This window comes from Camelus ferus, chromosome 32 (assembly GCF_009834535.1).
Source record: "Camelus ferus isolate YT-003-E chromosome 32, BCGSAC_Cfer_1.0, whole genome shotgun sequence".
NCBI classification, from domain to species: domain Eukaryota; kingdom Metazoa; phylum Chordata; class Mammalia; order Artiodactyla; family Camelidae; genus Camelus; species Camelus ferus.
Genome location: NC_045727.1, coordinates 17905495 through 17921397, shown reverse-complemented (window position 1 = coordinate 17921397; position 15903 = coordinate 17905495). Strand labels below are relative to the sequence as shown.

At 51.7% G+C, this 15903-nt stretch overlaps 2 protein-coding genes across 5 annotated transcripts in view; one reads left to right on the top strand and one right to left on the bottom strand.

The window, feature by feature from the left end:
• SART3 (spliceosome associated factor 3, U4/U6 recycling protein) overlaps window positions 1–2155 on the top strand; it is a 31508-nt gene extending 29353 nt beyond the window's left edge. For all 3 annotated transcript variants that reach the window (XM_032472021.1, XM_032472022.1, XM_032472020.1), the window contains 2 exons: window positions 308–498; window positions 1117–2155. In XM_032472021.1, coding sequence (XP_032327912.1) covers window positions 308–498; window positions 1117–1291 — 366 coding nt within the window. In that variant the 3' untranslated portion in view covers window positions 1292–2155. The remainder of the gene's footprint in view (window positions 1–307; window positions 499–1116) is intronic.
• Window positions 2156–3503: 1348 nt separating this feature from the next.
• Window positions 3504–8931, bottom strand: FICD (FIC domain protein adenylyltransferase). Of its 2 annotated transcripts, none has more exons than XM_032472023.1 (3): window positions 8786–8931; window positions 6984–7341; window positions 3504–6181 (listed from the first exon to the last, which is right to left on the bottom strand). In XM_032472023.1, the coding sequence occupies exons 2-3, from the start codon at window positions 7282–7284 to the stop codon at window positions 5106–5108; spliced, it is 1377 nt and encodes a 458-aa protein (XP_032327914.1). In that variant the 5' UTR covers window positions 7285–7341; window positions 8786–8931; the 3' UTR covers window positions 3504–5105. The 2 variants fall into 2 exon arrangements, with proteins under 2 accessions (XP_032327914.1, XP_032327915.1); XM_032472024.1 differs by having other exon boundaries at window positions 8761–8803.
• Window positions 8932–15903: the final 6972 nt, after the last annotated feature.

Below are 15903 nucleotides of genomic sequence, written 5' to 3'. Positions count from 1 at the left end.
GAGACATCGGGGCTCGTTTGTGTTCCGGCCACCTTGTCCATGTGCTAGGTTTATGCTGGCCTCTCTCCTTTTTTTTCACTGGAGCCAGCATAAGATGCACTGACCTTAAAAAGTTCTGTGGATTACAGTCAGTTGCAGAAAAAGGGAGGAAGACTAGGGCAGGGGCACGAACCTACAGACAAGGGTGCCGGTGGTGGGGGCGGGAACCCGAGGGTGGGGTGTCTGCCCCGACAGCCTGCGGACGGGAGGGAGGAAGCCGTGTCCTGGCTCTGCAGCACCGACCGGGCTCGGGCTCATGCACTTCCAGGGCCTGGCCTACGTGGAGTACGAAAACGAATCCCAGGCGTCGCAGGCCGTCATGAAGATGGACGGCATGACCATCAAAGAGAACGTCATCAAAGTGGCCATCAGCAATCCTCCTCAGAGGAGAGTTCCGGAGAAGCCAGAGGCTAGGAAAGCCCCAGGGGGCCCCCTGGTGCCGCGGCAGATATACGGAGCGTAAGTGTGGCGAGCGCGCGGGCGCAGGCTGGGTCCCGGCCGGTGCCCCGGTGAACGCGGTTCCCGTTAGTGCCGCGACTTCAGGCACAAGGCCAGGGCCTGCCGTTCCTGGCGGTGCTCAGTCGTTCCCCGGGGGACCGGGGTCTGCAGCCAGTCTACACCGAGTGCCAGCCTGGAAGTGGGGCCCTCCCTGGTGTTTGCCACTGTATGCTGGTGACTTATTTAAGGTCAGGTTTTTCTAAGACAGTGATTAAAGCCCCTTTAGCGAGAACCCATCTGTGTGGGCCGATCCACAGCCCCAGCTGTGATGTGGACAGAAGGTATGTCCTCACCTGACAGAGCTGAGGCAGCAAAACTGCGTTCATTTGGTGAGGTCTGTAAGGTCACAGCCATTTTTATCCACCACACGTGACTGCGTTGCAAAGGCGTTGGCCCTTGCCAAAACTGTGGAAAAGGCAGCTTGTTACAATGATTTTTACCTACAAGCCAAAGTCAGGGAGACAGGGCTTGTCTCATCCTTCTCGATGTTTTGTGTTTCACCTTTTATTTGGGGGTAATTTAAGACTGTCCTGGCTTATTTTCATGAACGGAAGGTACATTCAGTGTTTGCTCTTCCAGGCGGGGGAAGGGGAGGACCCAGCTCTCTCTGCTGCCTCGTGCCCTGCAACTCCCCAGCGCCGCGGGGACCCAGGCCGAGAACGGCCCCGCCCCGCCGCCAGCTGGTGTCACCCCAGCGGCTGAGGCACCCAAGATGTCGAATGCCGATTTCGCCAAGTTGCTCCTGAGAAAGTGAGTGGACTGAGAGGAGGGAAATGCCTTACTTCATGCTGGCCAGGAGGACGCCCGGCTGTGCCCTGGGTGTGCGGGGCCCAGTGCTGCCCACTCCCACACCCTTCCTCTGGTTTAGGTGGGATGGGAGAGGGTGTCCAAGGAGAGAGGCTTTAGTGCTCCCTCACATTGAGGGCTAGAGGACGTAGCGGTCACCCACAGGCTGGGCACAGGGTCTAGTCTGCCGAGATCTTTTTGTGTTTCAAGAGTGAGAAGCAGAAGTGAAACTCGAACACACAGTTTTGAGACCCACTTGTCCAAATATTTTCGGCCAACTCTGGTCCCTTTTTATAAGACACTCTCTTGCACCTGGCACAGCACATGTGCCCATCACTCTTTTAATTTTTAGAAGACAAAATGGCAGATGCTAGTAACTCACCAGAATGGCCTATTTTAGTAAAGGGGTGGGGAGAGGGGACGTCACATGAAGAACATCTGATGGATTTTTGTTCCAGGGGGCTGTGCGTTTTTCTATTACATATTTGTAAACGACACGTCAACCCCATTGTTTTGTTTCCTAAAAGCCGAATATTTGTGACATTTGTTTTGTGTAGGAGTTCTGTGCGCCGTCCGCTACGGACCACTTTCTTTGCCTAGTGATTAGTGACCTGTGTTCTTTGTCTAAGTATTGAGTTTCAGCCCTTTGGTTTTGTTTAAATACCATGTCAAGTGCAAACTTAAATTCTCCCCATTTAGCTTTGTTTATTAAACTGAAGTTCTCTTAAAAACTCGCCGGATGGTACTCAGATGTGGATTCAAATATGTATTTTGAAATGAGTGTCCCTTGCTTTACCTACTAGGTGTGTAAATAGAACTTTTGTAAGTCAAATCCGATTGTCACTTTGAAATCCTTTCAGCTGTGGTATCTTTAGTTTTCAGCCTCAGTTTACAGCAATTTGACGCTTAACAGCTTCTGACCTGTCTGCCCCTTATCTTTCATCAAATATTTACTGCTTTGAGGGTGACATTTCCAGGAGGGTCAGTAGGGAAGCTGACTTTGTAAAGGCACTCTGGGGGAAAAAAAATCGGGATTCTTTCCTGTGATGGGAATCAGCTCATTTATCTGTTTCTTATACATCAATCAGGCTTTACTATTTTTTTAAACCTTAAAAATTATTTATTTTTAGTTGGAGGCAGTGGGGATTGAACCCAGGACCTTGTGCATGCTAAGCATGCACTCTACCACTGAGCTATACCCTCCACCTAATTTTTTTTTTTTTTAACATTTTTAATGGAAAACGTGAAACAAGTAAGTAGAAGAGTCAACCAAACACCCACGTGCCTGGCCTTGAGCTTTTGTGTTTGTCCGCTTGTAGCCCACCTCCTTCCCCTCTGAGGTCCCCTGTAAGGAGGGCCATCCCAGACGACACAGCGTTCACCCGATGGTACCGTAGCACGTGTCTCTAAGGACTTGAGACCGTGGCCTTGATCATTATTTCTACAAACATTAGCAGTAATACCTTAATGTCATCAACTATCCAGGCAAACTTCCAGTTTCCTGGGTAAGTCTTTTAATCTGTAGGTTCCTTCTACCTCGTCTTTCTCTCTTGCACAGAACACTTTTTTGTTAGGTGTTACTTTTGAATTCAAGCAGCAGCTGTGACTCAGTCATAGGAACCTGTGCTCACTGCAGTGGCCATCCACTTCCCTGTCCCGGGGGTGTGGGTCAGTCGGGGACCCAAGAGCCACAGGCATCTCCTTACTGGTCCAGGTCGCTGTGGCGCTGGGCCGCGCCGCGCCGTGTCCAGGTGAGCCATTTTGTCCTCTTGCTGTTTGTTGCCAGTCCTCCAACCTCACGTCATCTGCTCAGATGTCCACAGGGGCTCATTAACAGCAGTGGACCTTTCGGACTTGAGTGGGACCTGATTTAGGTTCAGGGAGTTGACTGTTCTAGAAATGGATTTTTGGGGACATAGAAGTGGGTCTGTTTCCCCGTAAACAGATACATGAAGAGCCATTTCAGTTGCCTGCTCCTTAGTGCAAGACCACTAATTCATCCCTGTCAACCTCGGCAGACAGCTTATCCAGCCAGCTCTGTCTCGTTTTCTTGTTGAATTACATCACCTTGCACCTGTTTTTCTCCTAGAACAATTTAAATAGGGCAAAAGGTTCTGAAAGCATCCCTCCTTAGGATAAATAGGAACAGCTCCTGAACAAGACAGCAGAGTCTCAGGCACTTATGTAACAAAATACTTTATTATCAGTAATCTGTTAAAATAATATCTTTCACGTTTGCTAATAAAGTGCAAATCTCTCCCCATGGTACAGAGCAAACACGTCTGTCAGGCTTCCGCAGTGCACTTACAAAAGCAAGATGAGAGGAGTTAAGGTTTAAGAAATACCTCGCGGCAGCACACACATACAAAAGTACTTTTTATAAAGGTTTGAGTACCATTTGGGGCCATCTCATCCATCGTCTCACTTAACCTTTCAGAACTACTCTGTGCTTAGTATACCGTCAGCTGACCACTTGCTACGTCAGAACAGTGACCTCATCCCTGTGAGGCTGTGACTTCTCAAGTCAGACGGCCCTTGGTGGACAGTCACCATCATTCAGACGCAAAGTGCGCACAGCGTCAGACAGCACTGGCTTGGTGCCCGCATAAGGGGCCCCTCGTTTCCAGCCCTGCAGACTCTGGATAGCAGCAGTCGTGTTGGCACTTGGGCCACGTGTGATTGGACAGTCTCCTTCCATGATGACAATTTGGGACCTTGGCTGTGTGACACGTAATGTTTCCTCTTTTTACAAGTTGCTAGGGAAGTAAGGCCACTCCTCTGAGGCACTCTAGTCTGCCTCCCCGAGGGGATGCCGGGCCGTACACTGGCCGTGGGGCAGGTGAGTAAGTGGATTAAAGCGGACACGTCGGGGCTGTGGTCAGCTTTTTCTTAGTTCCTAAGAACAGGCACACTTATCACAGACGCTTGTTTGGCACTGACATGGCATCTGTCTTCTAATACTTGATTTGCAGCAGGATTTAATTGTTGGGTGACAAACCCAGAGAACTTCTAGACTCAAACATCTGATCTGAGTTGCTGCCAGCATGAGAAACACTGATTGATAGAAAGAAACCAGGTGAGCCCCGTCCCTGTTCTTAAATAGAAAAACAGTCTTGATGTGGAAAAATGCCAGCCTCTGGGCCTGGAGTTTGCCAACCATGGCTCAAAAGAATCCTCGAAACAAGGTACCAGACCAGCAGTATCGTCAGCATTCCTGTCTTACCTCGCACTTGCTCTAGCAGCGAGGGCTGGCCACAGCACTCACCGCTGGGTGGGGGAGCCGACACCTGAAAGGATGGCAATCAGGTTCTCCTCAGACGAGCCGACTTTCCAGGGAGTCCCAGACCCTCAGCCAGTTTCAGAAAGGCTGGGAGTTCTTCCTCTGGCTCTGTACCTCATCCCACAGCTTCCCCACCTCTCCTCCCCTTAGTGCAAATTCTGCTCCAGAACCTGTGTTCTGGTCACACCATGGACACTGTTGCCCCCCAAGCCTGCTGGCACCCTCCCCCTACCAGACTGGGGGCCACCAGCACAGACAGCTGATACCACACAGTTACCAGCTCCAAAGGAAATAAATAACTTGGCTGAATTATAAGTTATCTTAGGGACAAGGCTTAATAATTTAGTTTTCTTCTATAAAGAAACATCTGGAGGTCAAGAATGTTTTAAGTTCCTTATCCATCTCCTTTTGCTCAAGGAGATGAGGAGGTTTCTAAGAATGCTAAATTTGATTTTTATCCCCTCTGGGGACATCCTTTGTCATCAGGGGGGTACTGACAGCATTAGGGCTTCACGGGCAGCGTCTCCTTGAACCCAGAGTGGTTGGGTGTGGCCTCTGGCAGTGCCACCGGGTACTCTGTGGTGGCGAAGAGCAGGGTGTCTAGGGTGGTCTCTGTGCACTTGGCAATGAAGCGGATGAACGGCCTCACGTCGCCCTCGTTGGCGACCTCCAGGACGTGGTAGTACTCGGACCTCTGCTCCTTGCGGACGGTGATGGGCGGGTAGCCCGCCTGCATCAGGATGAGGTTCATCAGCAGGCGCGAGGTCCTGCCATTGCCGTCGATGAAGGGGTGGATGTACACGAGTTTGTAGTGCGCCAGGGCCGCGAACTCCACCGGGTGCAGGCTCATGGCGTCCTCGGAGTTGAGCCACTGAGTGAACTCCTGCATCTGCTTCTCCACATCCTGAGGGTGGGGCGGGACGTGGTGGCCCACGAGGACCTGTGTTGTGCGGAAGCGGCCGGCTTCCACCGGGTCCACGTAGCCCAGCACCCGCCGGTGGATCTCAAGCACGTCGCTGATGCTGACGGAGCCGAGGCGGGAGACCAGCGTGGCGTTGACGTACTTCATGGCCGCGTGCATGCCGATGACCTCATTCTGCTCCTCCAGGCTCTTCCCCGGCACGGCGTAGCGGGTCTCCAGGATGTGCCGGATCTCCGAGAGCGTGAGGGTGTTGCCCTCAATGGCGACCGTGTGGTAGATGTGGTGGTAGTATGTTTCCTCCATGACCCTGCGCAGTGCTGAGTTGCCCTTGGGGATGGACATGACCTTCTTCACTTTGCTGTCAATGATGCTGAAATACCTCTGATCGATCTCCTCCACCAGTGGCAGCGTCCGGTCCCGGTTGACCAGCGCCTTCTTGTGGTGGGGCGCGATGATCAGCGCTCTGGTGTACAGGTAGTCTGCCTGGATGATGTCCTTGTCCTCCTCCGAGAAGATGCCCAGCTCATTGAGTGCGTCCACGAAGCCCGGGTCCATCATGAGCGCGTGCAGGAAGAGCCGGTGGGCCTTCTCCCGCTTGCCCTGGCGTTTCATCTCCAGGGCTTGGTTCAGAGCGGCTTTGGCTTCCAACTTACCGGCTAGAGAAGAGCCCAAGAAGCACGGTCAGGGAGGGCACGGAGGGGCAGAGGATGGCCGGGGGGCTGCTGGGTTTTGCCAGGGCCTCAGGGGCTCGATCCAGCCCACTGTACATGTGGGTGCATCATTCCCGCAGCCCAGTGGGGCTGGGTGCTGTGCACTGTCCATCTGGCCCAGGGCCGTTCTCTGTACTGTGGGGACGATACCTGGGCCCCCCGGCCCCCTCCTCTGACCAGCCATCCTCAGTGGCTGTTCCTCTGCAGCTCCCTCACCCCACCCCCTGCATCTTTTCCAGCTCCCAGCCATTGTCAGTTTCTGGAGGTGCTCGTTCCTGCCTCTGCCCCTTTAAGGCCCAGGCTGTGAAGGGCTCCTCCTATCCCTGGGCCTTTTAAAAAATTCCTAAACCTAGTGGGCTCCAGCTAGACCACCCTGCTCTACAGCTGGCCTTTTCCCACTGGCCGTCCCACCCCCAGTGCCGGCCACACCTGCCTTTTAGTTCCTTAAGTGCCCAGGGCTCTGTTAATTACCTTCTGGCCTCAGCCTGGAACACTTTCCACTCATGCTTTGTCCCTTGGGTCACCTCTCCTTGCACTCACATCTCAGCCCAGGTATCCCCTCCTCCAGAGAGCCTTCCTGGCGTGCTCCTATGGCTCCCTCTGCTTCCCCATCACCACACTGATGGCGCCGCATCTCAGCCACCTCTCACCTTGTCTGGCTGGGAGCTCAGAGCTGACCCTGCGCCCTGCACACAGGCCACAGTAATACCCACGGGGTGAATGAGCATTGAGAGACGGCCACTCTTACCTGGAGAGGCCTTGGTCTTGCTCACCAGCAGCGCTGCATCCCGGGAGGTGACACTGAGCTCCGTGGAGGGGCTGGTGCACTTGGTGCTGGCATGCTGCCCCCTGTCCAGCTTGGTCCTGAGCAGGTAGAAGCCTTTGAGCACAGCCAGACACTGCTCCTCCACGGCCCCCAGCGGCAGCAGCAGGGCCAGCAGGGACCCCAGCACCATGCTCAGCAGCGCCACCCACAGGAAGCGGCTCCAGACTGACACCCATTTGGGTTCAGTCACCGCCATCACTGAAGCCATCGGCGTGAGTGTCATCTGGACTCAGGGGGGACCCCCTGCACATATCCACAGTTACTCAGAGAGAAGCAGGATCTGCATGGAGACAGGAGTTGTAGGCGATAAAGCAGGGGAGCCAACACCTTCAGGATATGTTTCTGGCTACAGCTGAGGCTTGGAGACCTACGTGCCTCTGAAGTTACTATGATGAGAGGGTGGGGACAAGACAAGGAGGAGTAATAGGATGGGGGGGTCAACCTGGGAGGATTGGTGCTTCCTCCAAGGTGGTGTGGCTCTGCAGAAAGTAATGCCACAGCCCAGTATTTATTAAGCACTTAATGTAGGCCAGGCCCTTTGCTAAATCCTAAGGACCTCAAGTATACTGTATCCTACCATCTTCATCATCACCTCACTCTACAGCTGGGACAGGCTCAGAGAGGTCATGTCCCTTCGCCAGTGAGTGAGTGATGGCCTTAGGACTTGAGTTCAGAAACCCACAGCTCTTAAAGTCTCCCCCTTAACCACAAATCTGTAGCCTTGGACCCCAAGCACTGGGGGTCCTGGACACCACACACACATCTCGATTGGCTAAGGCAGTGCTGAGGCCCATTTGTTGATGAGCACAACCGTTTGGAGGCCTGATTTATTGCCACCCAGGTGTCCGATACCAACTCAATGCTGTTTCCCCCTCCGGCCTTTCTTTCCTGGTCTGTTCAGCTGGGATCCCACCTAGAGTTTGGGCAGTCTGAGCATCTCAGGAAAAAAAAAAAAAAAAAAATTCAGGCTGTGGGCCAGACTGGGTGACTGCTTGCCTTCTGGGACAAGGAGCAGGTGCTTGGGGCTGGCAGGGGCAGTGGAGAGGTCAGGGATGCAAGCACCATCATGCAAACAATAAGCATTTATTAGGCAACTGTGGTGTGCTGGGCATTGATCTGAGTGCTGGCCATGCTTTATCTCACTTAATCCTCACTACCCCACAAAGGAAAGCCGTAGGCTCCACTTTACTAATGAGGAAACTAAGGCCCAGAGTAAGTCAATTCCCAGAGGGCCCACATGTAAACAGAGGAATGGGGAAGGACTCGCCAGTGCATCTGGGGACAGAGGGCCCAGATCTTCACCTCACTCTACCTTATTCATAACCAGGGCCCAAGCACCTGCTCTTGGTTCTGGACCAAGACTCAGAAATGACTGATAAGGGTTCCGAACGCTCAAGGTTACAGTCTAATGAGGGTGCTGGCTCGTTGATAACAGAACATCTCAGGAGGCTTGGTACGCGCTCTAACGGGGGTACAGAAGAGGGTGTGGGTCACTGCTTCCTCCAAGTGGTGGGGACGGGCTCCTCGGCGGGGCTGACGTTGGCCAGGGAGGATCTGTGTTCCCTGAGGCTCGAATCTCACCCATTACTAGCTAGGAAGGGGGAAATTGAGGCCAGGAGAGGCGAGGAGCCTGGACTAAGGTCATTCTGAGGAGCCACCCCTTCCCGAACCCCACCCAAGGCTTGCTGCCCCGCCGCACCCTCCCGGGCTGGCTCCCTCCTCACCGCGCGCCGCTGCCGGACCCCGCCGCGGTCTGACCGGCGCTGGAAGTCTCCCTGGTCGCGGGCTCCCGGGGCCCACCTCCACTGCCGGCCCGTGACCCCGCCCTCGGCGACTCGCCATTGGCCAGCCCACCATCCTCGCCGCTGCAGATTGGCTTTCTCAATTTGTCTATCGCTCGCATTTCCGGGTTCCCGCGCCCACCTCCCCTTTCCCGGGAAAGACGCGCCGTGGGCCACTCCCATTGGTTCCTTTCTGTGTTGGTCTCGTGCCCGCAGGAGCCAATAAGCAGCGGGAGGGGCGGGGCCTGGGCGTCAAGCGGGAGCAGCCGGTGCTGAAAACTCCCAGAGATGTTTTGGGGCGCGCTGAGTGCGGGCCTGGAATTGGAGGTTCCACTCCCCTTTCCCTTAGATTTCCTTGTCCACGTGGCCCCTCTCCTGGCCTTAGTTTCCTTAGGTTTAAAATGTGGATGCTGATGGTTTACCCCTCTCCACCACGTTAGTCTGACTTCACAGCCTCCGCTGTCAGCCGCGGCTCTGTGCGACCAGTGTCGCCCTGTTTCCCGTCACTCACCTCTTTCACTCTTCGTAATCTGCACCCTCTCGACAAGGGCCAGGCTGGTTCTCTTGCTTCCAAGTGTGGATAAAGAATGTTAACCTGCCATTCCCGTAAACAAATAATGGCCTGCCCTCAGCCATGCCAGCAGCATAGTTGGTGTGCCCTTAGGGGAATTCAGGATGGGGCTAAAGCCCTAGATAAGATGCATATCAAAAGGAATACTTTCAATAAGGCTAGATTCTTGCATCTTCTCATACATAGAAAAGCACTTAAAAATCGTTAACCTGAGATGTCTGTTTTTGGGATTAGTGGGAATCCTTGTTTATTTTTCCCCACCAGCAAAAACTCATATCCTGGCTCCTCTCTTACCTCTTTGGAACAATTCTTCAGAGCTGAGAGACTGGATCCCAGGCTACATAGTCCTCCGTAATTTGTAATGTCCCTGAATAAGACCGTTCTCAACTTTAAGACTGTGCATTTTCCCTCCCAGTTGGCAAAAGTTTTTTCCTTCAAGCAGAGAGCTGAAGCTTTCATCTTAATCCACAAATATTGAAAGTGCCCCAGGGTGCTGACATTAAGATGTTAGCAGTACAGACTCTGGAGTCAGGGAGACCTTGGCTTAAATTCAAACTTTGTCACCTTCACTCTGTGTGACCTGGGCAAAATCTCAGTTTCCCCATCTGTAAAATGGGGGCAAACAGCCTACCTCACTTTTGCCCTCAAGATTGGGATTTGCAGAAGGCCTGACTCCAAGTCAAGTTTCTCTTACCTGATACACAGCAAGCCAAAAAGCTGAGAAACTGAGGTTTTCAACACAGAGGATTTATTCGCAAGGCAGCCAAGCCAGGAAATGGGAGAACAAATCTCAAATCCACCTCCCTGAAGGCAAAGGGCTTGGGCTATTTGTGGAATGAAGGATAAAGCTGCAGGGCGTCCTATATGGGGACATCCCGTCCTATGTGTGTCTCATCTGAAGTGAAGATGAGACAGGAGGGAAGGGGTCAGAGCACAACCATTCAAAGAATGACACAGCAATTAACACCAAAATGATGGAGGATTCAACTCCCAGTTGGCTTTCAGGCTCAAGGTGGCGGGAGATTTGACTTCTAGTAGACCTTGAGCTTCATTATACGCTCATTGTAATATTAACATGGTAAATGACACTCCCACAGGTGCCATGAAAGCTTCCAGACTGACCATAGAAGGTCAAAGTGGGCGGTGGCCCAGTTCCTGGGAAACCCAGCCCCTTCCCCAGGGTAGTTGGAATGGTCCTCCACTTGTTGGCATGTGAAGCTACTGAGCCCATAAAAACTGGCAACACCATGCCTCGTGGCCTCTCTCATGCCCTCGAGATGGCCCGTACTCTGTCTATGGAGTGTGTACCTACTTTTACTTTAACCTGAGCACTCAACTCCCAACCTCATGGCCTTTCTCTCACCTGAAACAGCCTATACTCTATGTAGTATGTATCTCTCTAAATAAATCTATCTTTGCTCAACTGTGGCTCACTCTTGAATTCTTTACTGAGCGAAGCCAAGGACCCACACTTGGTGGGGCACGTCCCAGGAACCAGCCGAGAACTGGGACATGGCCCTCCTCTCACCCTACATTCGTTTTTCCTGTATCAAGGAGGGTGTCTAGTAAGCTTGGAACATCTGCCCAGGCTGGGTTGTGGGTTGCAAAGATTGATAGAAAAATCCTCTCCATTCTCCCTGGGTCATCTCTGTAAGTTGGCATATGGTCCTGATATAGGAAAAGGGCAGGGCACGAGAGGATGTCCATGTCCCAAGTCCCAGGTGAGTCCCTGGGATGCGCCCCCGCCAAGTGAGGGTCCTTGGCTTTGTGCAGGAAAGAATTCAACAGTGAGCCATAGTTGAGTAAAAGTGGTTTATTCAGAGAAAAGCACACTCCACAGATGGAGTGAAGGCCATCTCAAAAGGCAAGAGAAAAGGCCAGGAGGAGCAGGGTTTCTAGTTTTTATGGGCCTGGTAACTTTCATATGCTGACAAATGGGAGGATTATTCCAACTACTTTGGGAAAGGGGCTGGGATTCCTAGAAATTGGGCTATCCCCCACTTTTTGACCTTTTACGGTCAGCCTTCAAAGTGTCATGGCGCCTGTGGGTGTCATTTAGCTGCTAATGGGTTACAATGAGCCTGTGATGAAGCTCAAGTTCTCCTGGGATCTGAGTCTGCCGCTATCTTGGTGCTAATTGCTGTATCTTTCTTTTAATGGTTGTGCTCTGCCCTCTTCCCTCCTCTCCTGTCTCAGTAGGAAAATGAGCCTCCTAGACCTTCCTTGATTTCCAAAGGGCGGATTCAAGCAATTACTAATTAGAGGAGTGAGGGGAGGCAGAAACAAAGGAGGAACAGTCAAGAAAACAATAGTGAAGCCACTAACGGAGTCCTAGTTCTGGAAAAAGAGCAGGACCCTGTGGGTCCCTCCCTGGTACAAGTCCCTTCTGTGATCCCCATTTCTTTTATTGTAGGAAATAGGCTTCATTCAGCCTCCTTGACCTTCCCTGAGTTCCAAAGGGCAGATTCAAACAGGGAAGGGAAGGGGGGCAGAGACAAGGGAATGCAGCCTTGGGACAGGGTCCTGGTTCCTTCTTAAGGAGAAGACATAACAGTGTTTTGAGTTCTTCTGCCAGAACTAAGGCCCCCACCCAGGTGGAGGATAGTAATTTCAGGCTGAGCACAGATTCCTGGAGCCCCTCCCCATTCCCTCAGTCCCCACCCCATCCATCAGAAGAAAATCATACACCCTGCAACCCTCACCCCAAATTTTGCCTTTAAGAACTTCTTCCCCAAAACCCTCCGGGAGTTCGAGTCACTGGTTCTCCTCGCCTGGCCCTGCAATGCACCTTTCCGATATATATGAGTTTTCCTATGGGAACTAAGGTGAAACCCCCCCACCCCACCAGGTGGAGGAGGGGGGACTTCAGACTGAGCCCAAGATTCCTGGAACACTCACCCTCCCCCGTTACCTTACCATCCACCCATCAGAAGGAAGTCGTGCACCCTGCAGCCCTCACCCCAAAAGTTACCTTTAAAACTTAAAAAACAAAACAACAAAAACCTCTTGCCTGAAAACCCTTGAGGAGTCCTGGTCTTTCGAGGTTGCCTGTTTCCCTGGCACAGCCCCGCAATAAAATTTTCTCTGCTCCAAATTTCGACGTCTCTGTTTGGCCTCACCTTGTATCAGGCACACGAACTTGGGTTCCACAACATCTTGCAAGGCAGCCGAGCAAGGAGACGGGAGAACAAATCTTAAGGTCTCCTCTCCAAAGGCCCAGGGTGTTTGTGGGATGAAGAACAAAGCAGTGGGGCAATAGGAGGCAGGGAGAGGGTGGGGACGGTGATTGGGAAAAGGTGTGAGAATTTAGCACAGATGTAAATGAACCATAGCCCTCTGCACCTTCCAAAAGGGCGCCCAGGGGTCCTTGCGCATGTCCAGTTTAAGGATGGGTGGTCCTAGCCAATCTTCACCCGCTTAGCTCAAACCAGACACAGCTGACTCCAAGTTTCTAGAAAACAATACGGGCAAATATCTTACTGTTTAAGCTCCGTGCTGCCCGGAGGACGTGCAAGTCTTAAAACAACCTTGATTAGTGGAGGCAGGTGGAATGGATTTAGCCTTCGGTTTCAGCCAGGGCCGCTCTCCCCGGCCTCAGTTTCCTTGGGTGTCAAATGGGGATGCTGATGCCTTCCTGTCTCCAGCCTGTGGGTCTGACTTCACAGCCCGTGTTCTCAGCCTCCTCTCTGTGCTGCCAGGTGGCCCTCCCTGCCCTGTCTCTCACCTCTCTCTATTCCTCCTGCCTTTGTAATTTGCATCCTTTCAAGAAGAGCCTGGCTGGTCCCCTTGCTTCCCACAGAGTTTTTTTTTTTTTCCCTTGAAGCAGAGAGCTGAAGCTTCCCTCTTAATTCACAAAGATTGAAATTAAACATCCAGGACGTGCCCAGAAATGCTGACATTAGGTTGGGAGCAGTCCAGATGCCGGAGACTGGGAGACCAGGTTCCAATTCAGACTTTGTCACCTTTGCTCTGTGTGCCCTTGACTCGCCAGTGACTCCGAGCCTCAGTTTCTCCGTCTGTAAAATGGGGGCCAACAGCCTTCCTAACTTTCACCCTCTCATTTGGGATTTGCAGGACTGGCCCTTGCAGGTCTGACCTCCGTCCTCTGTGACATCCGTCCCCACTGGGAGCCACTACCAGGTGGTGGTTGTAGGGGTCACCGATGGAGTTCAAATCCCAGCTCTGCTACCTGTGCGCTGAGTTACAGGCAGCAAGTGACTTGGCCTCGCTGACCCTCCCTTTGCTTTTCTGTAAGATGAGGATAATGTGATGACAGCACCTGCTCACGGGGGCATGCGTGAGGGCATCTGGCATAGAGCAAACACTTGCCAACGATCCACTGTTGCCATTATTCCTAGACAAGATGCCAAGTCATCACTGCAGTTATCTGCGGGAGAAACTTTCAAAGCTGCAGGCTGCTCCAACCACTGGAAAGAGAACCCAGTGTCCTGTCATGGTCTCAGTCTGATTTGGGTTTAGGGAAGTCATTGACCCAGAGCAGGAAGGGAAGCGCCCAGGCCAGAGAAGGGGACGTGGCAAGGTGAGGGACCCCACAGCTCTGGCCCTTGCCCGCTGGGCCCCCGTTTATACCTCATCACTGGCCCCATTCCCCCACAACCCTCAGCTCTTGGCACAGAGTGCGGCCCTTAGCAGATGCTTGAGAAATTTTGTCGAGTTGAATAAGAAAGATTAGAAGCAGGACCAAACATGGAGTTTGAGCTGGGCACTTACCGTCCGTCGCCAAGCTGGGTATCAAGGAGCTTGTGGACCTCTGCCCTCTCCCAGGCAATAAGGTGATGTGATCATCTGCTTTAAAAGGCACCATCCTCTGTCCAGTCCTTCTTGGAACGCCAAGTATAAATTCTCTCACGAGCTTAGACCCTGGTAGCCAATCCAGAAGCGATACAAGAACCCTTAATGAGAAAGACTGCCTGGGTGTGATACACTGGGGAGAGGTGGGGAGTGTGGAGAAAGGGGGAACCCTTGTTCAGAGTGGGCAGCAGCTTCTCTGCTCCAGCCTACCTTTATTATGCCCGGGTGCAGCCCAAAAGTTGACAGATTTTTCCAGTTTTTCACCAGAAACGTCAGGCCTAGATTTTAAAGCAGTTGGCATGTCTGCCCACTGGTTACAGAGGGCTACCAGGTTGCCATCCCTATTGAAGTCTTTTAAAATGTGCGGGAGATGGTGGTAGGGAACACGGGGAAATAACACACAGAAGACCATCTCGGCAAATGACTGCACTACCATCTGGGGACACCAGGGGGAAGCACTTCACCTCCCATCACTTCCTTCAATCCCCTTGTCAGGAGATTCCACTCAATTTTCTTACCTCTGCTTGGTCTGCATTCAGCTGTGTTGAATGCACAAAATATGTCCCCGAAGTGATATTCAAAAGTTGGCTTTTTCCATCTTAAGCATTCTGTATTGGGTAGAAATTGCCTCCCCTGCGGTCCACGGAAGAGTTTTCGAAAAGCTTACCTTGACACTTGACAAAGACCCTGGAAAGTGGCTGCGTGGGAAATGTGTCCATTATGCAAAACAAAACAAAATAAAAAAAACCCTTATGCATCTTTAAGAAACAGCAGTCAAGTGCCTTCTCCTGGCTGAGTCGAATTCTATTGCTACGGAAACACAAAACTCCCCAACGTGAGGCTACATTGAGACGGCTTCAGAATGACTCAACGGCATTTAAAAGCAAATATACCCATACCAGGTCTCTCTCCCCTCACTCACAGGTTCTTCCTATTTCTTTGCCTGGATTTTTTTTCCTTCTCCCTGACGGCTGATTAATCCTTCCCATGCAGGCCCAGTAGGGGTAGGCTCAGTTTGTGGTGTCCCCAAGAGACAGAGTTTGGAGACCGTATGTAGGTGTCCCTGGGCTGATGATGTCTCATGCGCTGGATTCAGGATGTGTCTCATGTCAATCTGTGTAAAACTGATTTTCACCATTGAATGGATCTCAGCCATGCAAATAAGTGCTCTCAGAACAGTCACAGGGGAAGCCCTATATCTTACTTAAAAAAAAAAGTTAACTGCTTTTTTTCATGTTCGATAACCAATGACTTTATTTCCAAAAAGTGAGACAGGATTATTACCGATGTAACAGAAGGCACAAATAAACAAGAAGGAAAAAAACAAAAACAAAACCACCTGTGCGCAATTGTGCTGAGTTTCTAACCCCTAAAGAAGGGAGAGCCCGTTATTTATTTAGGTTTTCTTTAATTTTTTTCAGTAGCAGTTTTGTAGTTTTCTGTGCGGAGGTCTTATGTTTTGATGTTTTGGAGATCATAAAAAACACTGAAACTTAAAAAAAATTTTGCTATGTTATTTCTTCAACGAGGTAGCAGGCACACAGGTACCCATGGTATTATCTGTGCCCTCTGGATGCCTGAAATATTTCATAATTTAAAACTAGATGTGCATAGAAAAATAGCTAAGAAATACCAGTCACCAGCAGCCTTTCCCCCTAGCTGTTGAATGAAAGCTTTC